Below are 12731 nucleotides of genomic sequence, written 5' to 3'. Positions count from 1 at the left end.
GCAAAGGTGAGGCAGGTTCGTGAGAGGACAAGGATACTGACCAGACTTTACAGAACAGTGAATGTGTGATCGAGACTCGTAGTAGACCCAGTCGAAGCCAGCCTCGACCGCAAGGCGTGCAAGCATCCCGTACTTGGAACGATCTCTGTCACTAGTTGTCACATCCACAGCCCTTCCCTCGTAGTGAAGGGAATCCGTCGCGTGTTTTCCCTCCTCGTCCCAGCCCTCCGTAACTCTCAACTTTACCCCAGGCCACTGGTTCATTACGGATATCGCCAGGGTGTTGAGTTTCTCCTTGCACCTCTGAAACAAGAAAGTTTAAACGTTAAATGCGTGCAATGTTGAAATGAAGGATGGATAGAATTTTTATACACTTTATTTTACAGGAGTAGGTGGTAGCAAGCGCAGTTGCTGGTGAGTAATGATGAATGATGCGAAGGTTTATAGTTGTTTTGGAACTTTTAAAGAATGTTATGCTGTTATATACATATACAAATTCGTGTTTGGACTGGAGTGACGGACGGACTTGGGTTGCCGTAGCGAATCAGAGGGACAAACGGAGGCGAAGAAGAGGAGATGAGACAGAACGGAACAAGACCGTCACGCCAATCGCCCGAATATTATCCTCTTTAGACACTCGGACTTTTCATCTCTCCAAGACCGAGTTACCTGCTCTTCGAGTTAACCTGGTCATAGAGATCCCGGTACACCTATACCATGGTTCCTTGTTATATGAGCCTTCGCTTCGGTAGTCTCGTACCCACTACATACCCATATTATACACGCACACAATTGACGAGTATATGTGTACCGGTACGCGGAGGAAAAGGCAACCAGAGCTAATCAGCTCGGCTACGGGCACCTTTAAGCCGGGGATGACGAGTAATCCGTAACGCATATCCGCCACTCCAGGGATAGCCAAGGCAAAAAGGGAGATTTGGTTGTTCAGAGAGCCGAGGCGGCCAACCGGCGAAGGGCGCGGGTTCTTCTTGACTTTGGCATTGTCCGTTGTCGCTCATATTCCAATTCCTCAACAATATTTATATTTCCAAACAGGCGTGTATAATCGTTCTCCGGACTTGCAGCTTTTCACTACCTTTTCTTGTGTCCTTTGCAACCGCCACGGGATTTGCAACTTTTCAAAGAACCGTTCTTCTCCCCTGCAGTCCCATGGAGCCTGCAGGACCCATGATGCATGTACGAAACCATTCCGTTCAAACGGAATCTCGGTTAGATGGTTTCACACACAAATAAAAATGAAAAAATACGTAAACCCTTCGCACCCATAAGGGTATTTTGTTTATGAAAGTAAAACACGAGATGAGTATACATATGCACTGTATTATATAGAACTACGAAAACCATTCACCTAACAACATGTTATACCTACTCGTTGAAAGGCTTACAAGAAAGTCTACAACTCTCCCAAGTGATGTTCGAAGACGACTACAACCGGCGTCACGCCTAGTCGACTCCTTTTTTTTCTTGACACACAATGTCGGTTTGTCCCTTACTGGCATCAATTAGCCTCCATTGACTCGGCGGCGTCCCAAGGGGGCTGCTCAATCCTTTGGCTATAAGGGTGACCAGGGGGAACGCGGTGGAAAGATAGTTGCTAGCGAAATCCCTACGTTTGCGCCAACTGTCTGCTAATAGCGTTCTTATTGTGCCTCATTCACCGCCCTCTACACATTGCGACTCTTTCCTGATTGGCCGATCTGTTGGCACATAAATAAGGGTCATTACCGTTACAGACACGCTGACCCGTCGCGTTTCAATGGGTATTGAATGGGTCGCGTCAGCCGCCACGCAGTACGGTTCTACGTCCATGACTACCCAAGCTGCATCAACACCGTTCAAAGAACAGTCTCCACCAATACCACCATGGATCACTCCTCCTCGATACTCTAACCGATCCACAACGCAAACTGGCTAGTCCCACGAGTGTAATTCATTTTACCGAATTTATAGTATGCTTTGTTGAGGTCAAAGGCCAGCCATGTGTCTCTCGGGAGATTCCGTGCATAAATCTCCCGGAAACAGCGATGTCGAGTCGAAAATCCCTCTTTCATCTACAATATGCAGTATTTGATATACTAACAAGGTGCAGGGTGACTTATGGATATACGTATTATACAGTGTATCGAGCCATGGTACCTCGATTATTTCAAATTCCGTAGAAAAAATATCACAGCAATATGACCAAAATAAGAAAATAGCACCGAAAAAATATCCAACTTTAAGTAACTATGTACTTGATGATTTCGTCTGGTAAAGAGCACGATACTTGATGTTCACTTTGGCCAAGACGTCTTTAGGTATGTATGTAGATAGGTACCAAATGAGAGTCAAGTATACACGGTGTTGGTGGTGTTCGGAAGCTAGTACGTCGTTCACGGATTGTGGGTATTGGTTACATAACGGAAAAAATCGAAGATTCACTTGAGAATGTTGGAAGAGTCAGCCGCCTCGAGGCTTAAGCTTTGAGCAGCACCGCGTGCATCCGCGTTGGTGGTGGATGAATGTCGGTTGGTCGTCGGCGTTTGTTGGTTCCTGTTGTGGGAACAGCAATGGACGTGAGGGAATAAAAGATAAAGGCACGAGTATAAAGTGCATGTATATAGAGGGGAAAGAATGGGCAGAGCGTCCGAATGGTCGGGCCACTGCGGGGTGCCGTGTCCTCGCCGCAGGGATTCCCAGGCCCCTCCCAAAGTTTACATCTATTTACAAACATTTGGCAGAGGCGAAAAAAGTTGGCCAACTCGAGGAATGCGTGTCGAAGCCAAATGAAAATCCATTTCGAATGAGAAATGGCCCGCTGGTAATCCATTAGGGAAAATAGACAGGCAGCCGGCAACGGCCACTTGGTAGTGAGCCTTGCAACGAGGCAACGAAAACTTTACGGACTTACATCACGCGGCCATTTAAACTTGAAAGAGCTCGCCGCAAACCATGCGCCATTATACCAACGAGGCCCTTATACCGCGAGCGAGTCAAGACTTTTAATCCTCCAAACGTGTGAAGGCGATAAGAAACGACTCTTCGTCTTTGGATCCTCGCTGCAGCCGAAGCCCGCCTGCCTCTGCTTTTAACTGTGAAAATAACGTAACAAAAAGCAATCTCTGAGCGACTCTTCTTTATGTACCCAACCAAATCGAACAATATTAACAACAATGATAATAATAATATAAATGAAGAATTAAAAAATGAGCGTTTCAGTTACCAGTTACAATATCTCGTTGTAGTCAGGCGTTGCCTGTGCAGCGCTTCGACAAAGATTTTCATTCCTCATTCTCAGAGCTGCAAGTATAAGCCAGCACGTTTCGGAGTGATACTAACAGGTAAGAATTACGCCAGGCAACTTCGGTAAATGGATCTGACAAGAGTTGAAAAGATAATCGTGTACTCAGATATGGAAGCGACTTCGTTTAATCTTTGGCTGTAGAGTCTGATGGAAATAGTTGGCAAACAAGCACTATTTATTCAACCGAAAACCATGTTACGTTATTATTGCCGTTTATTCGCGCTAATGCGAGTTTTAAATGCAAAGTAGTGATCTCGCAAAATATGTCCGTTTACTTAAACGTGAAGTTGACGTCAAACTTTTCCATTTTCGAATCACAATAACACGTTTCTTTAACCGAATGTGCGTCTTCATAGTAAAATTATTCCACTCTAACATCTTGACCGCGGTTTCTCTTGTTTGCATTGACGTTCTGACTACAGGTCCACAGTCTACACAGAATAGAATTTGAATGCGGTAAACAATACGATGACCTGAATGTTTTATGCGTTTTTGCGATTGATTTACTTTCCCTGCCTCAGTCTTTCTTTCTTAGATTTCGTTGGAAAATACAGTGACCCCAGATTTCATCTCTGGAACGTGATATATGGCGAATCCGAAATACACGTTGTCCTAGGTTGTAATATCGAGAATAAAGCGAGGAAGATCATAATTCGCAAGAAACAGTTTCGTCGTGTTAAAAACTCATTTTCTCCGAGCCTAGAAAGACATTCTGATATTAATTGTAAGTCGAAAAAAAATCCGGCAGTGCAATGAAAGTTCACGTACCATGTAACGAGGATGGGTATAATTTCTTGCTTCCCCATTACCTAAATGGGGGAACTATTTCACGGTACTAGAGATTCGATGGTGGAATGAAGAGTGTGAAACATGGGCTACGGCGCGAAGGGGTTGGCTCTTCGGGTCGACAAGATTGACCGGATTGAGGAGATGAAGAAGGACGGAAAGAGAGATATGCCCGTCGGGCCGGCAGGTCCGTTGCGGCATTCGGAGATGGGGCTCCGCCCCCGCCGCCTTTCCTCCATTCCTACTCTTCCTTTTCCTCCATATTATTCTCTCTTGTTTCTTTCTCTCCTTCCTTTATCCATCTGCTTCTCTCCTCCTCCTTCCTCTTCATCGTTTTCCTCTTGGTACTCCTCTCCTTTCGTTCTTATTCGTCCTCACCCAAGACTCGTGGCGACTGGCCCAGTGTATCGAGCGTCAGACCGATCCCGAGACTGCCATGCGTGCGTTCCATTCACTCTGACTCGTTTTGAGCTGCCGATCGCATGATCGGCTAATCCCTGGCCATTGGCGCCGCCATTATGAATTCCAGCTATGTTTGCGCGTGTCGAATTATGTCCGCGATACAATAGTCACATAGAGCGCCTCTTCGCGTCCTTTGACAAGTATAGTAGGTATGGCACTGTACCGTCTAAGGGATATAATTTTTGGTGCTCGGTAACGAGTCGTATTCAAAATATTACCGTTCGTGGTTAGAGGAAACAGGAATTTACTGCACTACGACATATAAGCTTCGGTACGAAAGCTCACCTGTAGCTGTGCACCATGCGGCAAATATTGGTTATGTACTCGCGCTAACGGAAGTTCTGAATTTGTCAATTAGTTGATTTATTGTGTTCACAAGCGGAATAATGGTCAACGAAATATACCAAAAGTAAAAGTCTGCCTGTCGGTCAAATATTTGACTACCATTACGACAAGACATATATTATGCGCATTTTTATTTGCCTACGTGGTACATATTGAGAGGTGCTGCTGGTGCACGTGCGTATATTCCCGTTCCGTAATGCACCTCTCGGCGATCGGCTGACTTATGGTCGAAAAAACAAAAAGGGTCAACTGAATCTACAACTAATTAAGTGGGATATGCTAGGCTGGAAATAGACGGTAAGCCATACATATGGAAAGGAATTGCCACTTTGCGAAGGTACGCCACGCGAGGTTCGAGGCGCGGTACACTCGACACGAGCATGATGTAGCAACAAAGAAAGGATATGAGATGAGATGAGAACGAGGCGGAGAACAGAGGACCGCAAGAAAGAAGTCGAGTGTTTGTGGAGCTCTCTAGCAAAGTCAGCGACAGGCGTGTAAGGATTCCCTCTTCCCTCTTCCCTCTTCCCTCTTCCCTCTTCCCTCTTTCCTCCCGTTTATAGCCACATAGCCAGGTGAGCTATCTCACGCCTGGATTTCCCACTATTCCCACTTGAGAATTCAGAATAACCACGTGGAAACAACAACAATAATAATCAGAACTCATAACAAGTATCACGGGTCGCCCCTTACGCTGCCGGTATAACTCGACTGAATTATACCACCGAGAACCTTCCCGGTTCCAACCGCGATCGATGGCTAATCACGAACAAAGGACCTTTGTGTGTCCTGACACGAGCTCTGGAGGCGCGGGAACCTTGAGCCTGCAGACGATTTACTCTGCGAGAAATCACGCCCACCCCTGAATCCGATCGAGGTCCAAAAATTACTTCGGATCTCAAGATTACTCGAAGGTCATCGATTGCGTCAATTGGAACATGGACGACATAGTTATGTCGAGAGGTGCTTCGTTATGCAATCAACCAATAGTGTCGGCCAGTATCAAGGTCGTCTTGACGTCGGTCCGAGCGAGCTCCGGAGATGGACGAAAGGATTCGGTGGTAACAGGAGACCGCTTGGTAATGCGCTCTGTTCATCCACGAGCATAATACACGAAGGTGACGATAAAGCGAAAGAGCGGAGAGTGGAGTGTCGCGATGCGATAGAAATGAAGGAGTAAAAAGTGAGGAGAAATCCGCGGTTCCCCCGCGAAATACTTGACTCGACGGATGCCTTGCGCCTCGCCTCGTCTTCCTGGGCTCCAAGGGGTTCCTGGAAGTTGCCAGGTTGATCACAACTCTCGTCAAACCCATGTCCTCGTGTCCCAGCATCTCAAGTTACATCCTTATTATCGTCGAAACAACTGGACCCTGACGAAGATCCGAGGCGACGGGCTCCGAATTTCTTTTTGTCTGGGGGTATGGATTATGGTCAATGTTGCCAGGGGCCCGTCACTCCCATCAACGAGATTGTCCGTCAGCCCGGGTGACGACGCCAAGTCGTCTTTGGTCAGCGCACGGATCGTCGCGTCCCGACTGACCCCGTCTGGCTATGCGGCCCGAGACATCAGTCGGCGGACTTTCTTTCGAAAGTGAACTGTGCCCACAAAATCCAGTTGGCTGACTCCCCGGTGTATCGCCGCTTACGTAATTGAGGCATCCCACACCTTTCGGTTCTATACATATAACTTCTCCCTCGCTGCGTCGAAGATTATGATACCACGAAGAAGACGTATTGCATCGAAGAAAATTACTCCCGAAGTACCGACGGACCTCACGGTCCCCTTGCTCTGGTATCACTTATAATGATTTTCCACAGCTTCGAAGGTTCAAAGTGCGAATATCACAAATTCGGAATCACGGTTCAAACAACTTTACTTCAAGCTCTGACGATAATATATCTCTAATTAACTGACAAATGTACTGAACAGACTAATTTGAACTTCCGAATCGTCCGACTAACTGAATCAATTTTGTCATTTATCTTGAAATGATACGTAGGTAGGTACCTTAAGAACCAACGGGTCAACTCACTTCGCTATGATTGTATATGTATATACCTATTTTGCATATCTGACAACTATCGGCGCATGAATTATGCCATCACACTGCTAATAACTTTGCGTAACTGGTTGGATGATGTTTCGAACTACTGTTGGAGAGACTGCATTACTGATGAATGAGTTAATAGAGAAATTTGTATCGTATCGATGGTGTAAAAAGTTAATCTAAATATTAATGGGAAACAGCTTCTGGCAGGAACAGGCATTGAACAGGATTGAATTTGAATCTTCAGACAGATAGGCTGATATAGATGGAACGTTCGAATGTCGGAGGTCAGCGTGACTTTCGAATATAATATATCCAATAATGTAAACAGCGATGAGATGAATGAGAAATTGGTTGGTTATAAGATGTACAGCCACGTCATCTGAGCAACACTGAACGATGACAATTATTGATACCTTCGTTTGAATAAATGTAATGCGTCGATTAAATTATCGTTTGCACGGCTCCGCAGCGGCTCGACACATTCCAAAACAGCCCGAGATTTAAGTTCAGTAGACAGATAGGATCGGCTCCGTATATCTAATCTGGCCACTTTGGGATTTGGGCTTTGGGTAGCCGTGTTTTGCTCGGGGATCGTGTTAAGGGGATTTACATTCATTTCGATCCTCATAACCCGATCCTCGATCCTGGGTGATTTGGAACACGATATATCGAACCTTCCTACCTTTTCCGAAACGATCTTCACCCGATCTTGCAGCAAATCTGATGCGAACCCTTTCACGAAGGATTTAAAAATGTCTCGTATTCTGCTCTACGATTACTAGAGCATCCGATTTTCAATCCTCATCGTTCACGTTTTTCTTTTCACGAACATTCAAATGCTTCGTCCAATCATTCACTTGGAATTCGATCGTTGCTCTAACGAGTAATATCATCGCATGGAAACTTACGAAAAGTTGATACAACGATTTTGGATCGCTACAATTAGTGAAACTCCCGTCCAAAATGACAAAAATTATTCCTACTTTTCTTGCTGCTCGACCATTGCGTTACCAACCAATATGCGGTAGCTTGACTCCATGGTAGTTATTTGGTAATGAGCAGGTGGGTGCAGTCAGAACCGATGTACTTTTACATCGTTTACCTAACCAATTAGTTGGTACAGTAAACATTCCCCGCGTGACGATCAGCACTTGGCGTGATGATGACACACGTGTTGCCTTGATTCTCGCGGTTAAATCCTGCAGGTATAAATTACACTGTTTCATAAGTCGTTGGATCTGCGTCAATGCCTAATGAATGCGTATTATTTGAAACTGCACAGAGTCAAAAATGGATATCAGTTTATCCAAGAATCAGTGTAAAACAGTATAGCTTGTGTAGATAAATATTTTTTAGCTTCCATTATTCTATCAACCTTAAGATTTCTCTTAATCCAAATGGTCACAATAGAAATTGTAAATATCAATACCACCCGAGGCGTTATTGTAAGAATACACGAATTTCGTAAAGTGTATGCGTAAGCAATAATCGAAAGCAATACGGTGACACGTGGGTAGAGGAATCGTTAATTCAACTAATGGTGCAGTATATACTTTATACTATAGGAACGCGGCAGAGTCACTGCCGTAGGTGTTTGTTTATTGTTTTATCTTTACGACGTGTGAGAGAACTACTTGCGCTGTAAACTGTTGTTAATTGTTAGTAATTGCCGGGTTGATATACGGTATTCTTATTTAAACGTTTCAGCGGCTTCGCAGAAGCTCCGCGCATCAGCCGTAATTGAAACGATCCATCTGTTCGCCCCGTATTTGCGGAATTCCGCAAATTGTCGAGTGTAATTATTCTGCAGTCTTCTCTCCTTCGTTGCAGCGCTCTACCGTTTTTACCGTTTCTGTTTCTCTCTCCGGCCTTTGCTGTTTCTCCGATTCAAGTCTGGGCACTTGAGAATCAAGTAGCTGCTACGGTGCTCCGTCGCGCTACTACTTCGTCATTATTTTATTAGCCGTTAATTTCAAATAACCGCTGAGCAATCGCTCGAGTGTAAGAGGCACGTGCACGTAAGGGAATACCCCTTGTGTTGTCGGGTTAAAACACCTGCCCACCGGCAGAGATATCGTACAAACTTCGTACGCGAGTACTCCAAGTGTAAACATGCACTACGAGATAACAGTTACTTCTCTTAATAACAATTTCCTAGCGCCAGGCAGTGCAGATAAGCCGAGGGTCAGTTCCCTGGAAGCTATAAGCAGTTGTACACAGAATTCTGTTTTTATATGTAACTTGTGATTGGTCACTGATTGAAAAATCTGACGTGAAGTCGGACGATACGAAAACACACTGATTGTGAGAGTAACTTGTAACGGCGTCTGTGGTTACTTCTGGTATTCCTCCAAGTAGGAAGCTTTCACTGTCAGAAATTGAGCGTTAAATGAAAATTATTGCCAAGCTCTTGGTGCGTAGAAAATTCTCGTTACAGACCGGCGTTTAAATAATCAACGCTCACTCATTTTGCGTTTAAATAAACTCAGCGTTGTACGTACGGAAGCGCATGAATAGTAATGTTTATCGGCCACCGCAGCCTGAGGAACAGCCATAAGTTATTGATAATTATTTTCCGTTTATATTTTAGTGCCATCAATTTCAAAGATAAATAATTTTCTGTGGCCGAAAGTTACGTAAGGTTACCCGGGTAATAAAAAGAGAAAAAAAATTGACGATAATTTCGTTCTCAAATCGTAGATTGCATCGGCGTTACGTAGGAATGTGTTCTGTTAATATGGATTATGTTAAATCGAGTTAAATAATTATATTGCAAATATTTCCCACCGAACAGTTTGCCTCGTAGGCTGTGTAATGTCAACAAATAATTCTCAATCCACGTCAAAATTTTTCGACGATGGTGAATTCAATTATAATATTTTTAGCAACTTACAAGCAGATTCTTCCATTTCAAACAACCTTTACTTTCAGCCTAAGTGAAGAGTACTTTTAGTGGACTGACAATTTTTCATTCGAACGTGCCATGGGTTGACACATAATTTTGTAATGCGCATCTTAAGATATATCGACGGATGTGTGTCTCGGATTGAGTTTGGATATAGCTGTGTTTTGATAAACTTACATTCAATGTCAATGAGCTAGTTACTATAATATATGTACGAGCCTATTCGGCGATTTTATGATGATTTATGAACTCACAAATTCGAGTACCAGTTCTCGAGGTGATTTTGTGTCAACAAAGTGTACACGACAACGTAATTTCTTTCGCCAATAACGGCGGATTTAATCGTTTCTTTCATGAAATCACGCAATCGAATGGACTACGAAAGAGGACTTGAACAACGCTGGGCAAATATTTAAAACGACCCAAATGTACACAGGCGATTATAAAAACACTTCAGTACCGATCTACGCGACGACGTATTATAATTGTGCAAATGATCGCGAACTAACACGATCAGCCGTAAAAGTTCGATAAGCGTACCCGTGATGTAAAAACAAAAGTTGCATCCCGGACGTCGTGGGTGTCTAATCTTTATTGATGGCTGATACGGGTCGGGATAACAACACTCAGAGATATTTTTTGCTCTTTTAACAAAATCAATTTGTGACACATCGTGTATAAATCTTTTACGAGGGGAAAAAACTTTACGTTGCGAATATACCAATCAAAATAATTGCGCTGAAATTGCAATAAAAATTTGTCCAATAAAATATAGGTAGATACCTCTAAATATGAAAACTTAATATTGACTTGGCAAAATTTGAAATAATTGTTTCATGAATATATTAAAATGATGAAGCGGCCTCTAGTACATTCAAATACACCGACTTGTTATGCAGTTTAGTCGAACCATTTAAATCTATCAAAGTCCAACAAAATCCAACAAATATCCTCCTGCCTGAATATGTGATTTTCAAATTTTTCAAAATTCACCAATATTATATTAGTTGCCTGAACTTAGAAAGTTAGGTAGATATGATTTTTTTAATTTCGTCGCAGAGTCACAACATATGGGGTACACAATAGGTTGGGTAATCATAGCTTCGGTCACAATTAGCAATAATAATTATTGTGGTTTTTGCTGTCAGACGGAGATTGATTTAGTTGACAGACGAATAGAACCGGCGTGGTATACGACATGGGGAAAAACGTCAAGAGAAAACTAACTTCGCGTTGCATCCACACGGCGGTGTTCAAGTAATTGCAGTAAAGAAAGATAAATATATGCGACCCACGCTTGACACGACTGACATTACATAAACGTTTTCTACCTCCAGCCTACAAGGCTTGTGATTTACTGCTGGATTAATGGCCGATTAATCTAAGCAATTAATTAAAATCTGGCATCAATTACCGCTCGCGCACCGTTGCACTTGCATCGTGTTTGCCACGGATAAAACTGACAGTAATTGCTCGACCAACGTCTTAATTGCCGTATGACTTCTGTCTCGATTTTAACCTCATTACGATTCCTTTACCGTTTCCTTTTTCATTGCGTCGTTTCTCGGCGGTAAATGCAGGCGAAGTACGTATGTATATGATTCTTATTTCATTCAGTGTTTTGTTGGATTTTTTGTACAGAATAAAGCTAGTAACAACGCCAGATGTGAGCAATAGGGGTAACGCGGTTCTCTGCAAAGTGACCGAAATGTAAATAAGATAAAGTAATAAGGACCCGGGGGGCAATAATTGTACGGCTTATCTAGAAAAGAGAAGCTGCGCAGAAAGCAATTTTGACCGATACACCCAGCCGTACGTGCTGGAATGCAAAACTCACCGAGCCGCGAGTACCGTCAACGAAAAACAACCGTGTAATGAATAACGCAAATGTATATTCAGATCTGTACGCACGGAGAGAATGGTTCATTGATGAAACGAGTAACCGCGATCTGAAAATCTCTACTTGCTCAACGCACGTGTATAATATCAACGTGCTGTTTCGCAACAATGTATACCGTGGCCAGACGTTTTATGAATAGACGTCTAAGTTTAGATTGAAAGTCCAAGTCACCATGTTTAGCATATATATTACTCAATGATTGTTGCTAATAATTTGAAGTGATTTCTATCTAATTAAAATTGATTGTTCAGTCGTTATTTAGGTGTAAAATATCCATACCCGTTTGTTCGTAGCTTCAATTCTTAACATACGTTATACACCTTTTCACAGACACGAACTTGGATCTTTAGTGATCTATGACGATGACGGTATGATCGTAATCTTGAACGATACGGTGACTTCATTACACAAACACGATGCATTGAATAACAATTCTGTATAAATCTGCGTTTCATTTTTTCTCTCCACCTTATTTAACTCGTATGTGTGAACTTGGGCGTGTAAGAAATCTGGCAGTACACGATGTGGGTGAATTGATATTTTTTTTCAAGTTCTGAAAAAGAGGATTTCTCTCGCGGTCCCGCCCTCTAGATCCTCGCTCGGACGGATCGGATTGGGCGTTATGGCGGCCGAAGGGAGCCGACGCGGTTGCCCAACTTTCTAGTCCTGAATTGGTTAATCTATGACCGTGTCGGTCTTCGCGTCACCTTCCATTACGTAAACACAAACAGACGCTGAACGTACCCGGGCCTCAGAGTTCGGGGTGGATTATAAGAATTGCTGGGTGTCCGTCGTCCGGCCCTCGGTTGCAGTTAAGCCGAGAAGAAAGGCCGCCCGGCGACTCTCTCGGAGTCTGGTGTAATGCACTGCAGGTAGATGTATAGATATCTACTTACGTACACCGCATGTACATGAGTGCATACACGCATATTCGCCTTGTGTATCACACGTGGTGTTCTCCTGATGCACATTCATACG

At 43.5% G+C, this 12731-nt stretch overlaps 1 protein-coding gene across 1 annotated transcript in view; it reads right to left on the bottom strand.

The window, feature by feature from the left end:
• Positions 1 to 12731, bottom strand: part of LOC124407132 (desert hedgehog protein) — a 39758-nt gene that overhangs the window by 5138 nt on the left and 21889 nt on the right. Inside the window, exon 2 of the mRNA XM_046882982.1 lies at positions 42 to 303. Coding sequence (XP_046738938.1) covers positions 42 to 303 — 262 coding nt within the window. The remainder of the gene's footprint in view (positions 1 to 41; positions 304 to 12731) is intronic.

This window comes from Diprion similis, chromosome 6 (genome assembly GCF_021155765.1).
Source record: "Diprion similis isolate iyDipSimi1 chromosome 6, iyDipSimi1.1, whole genome shotgun sequence".
NCBI classification, from domain to species: Eukaryota; Metazoa; Arthropoda; class Insecta; order Hymenoptera; family Diprionidae; genus Diprion; species Diprion similis.
This window is presented reverse-complemented; position numbering and strand designations above follow the sequence as displayed.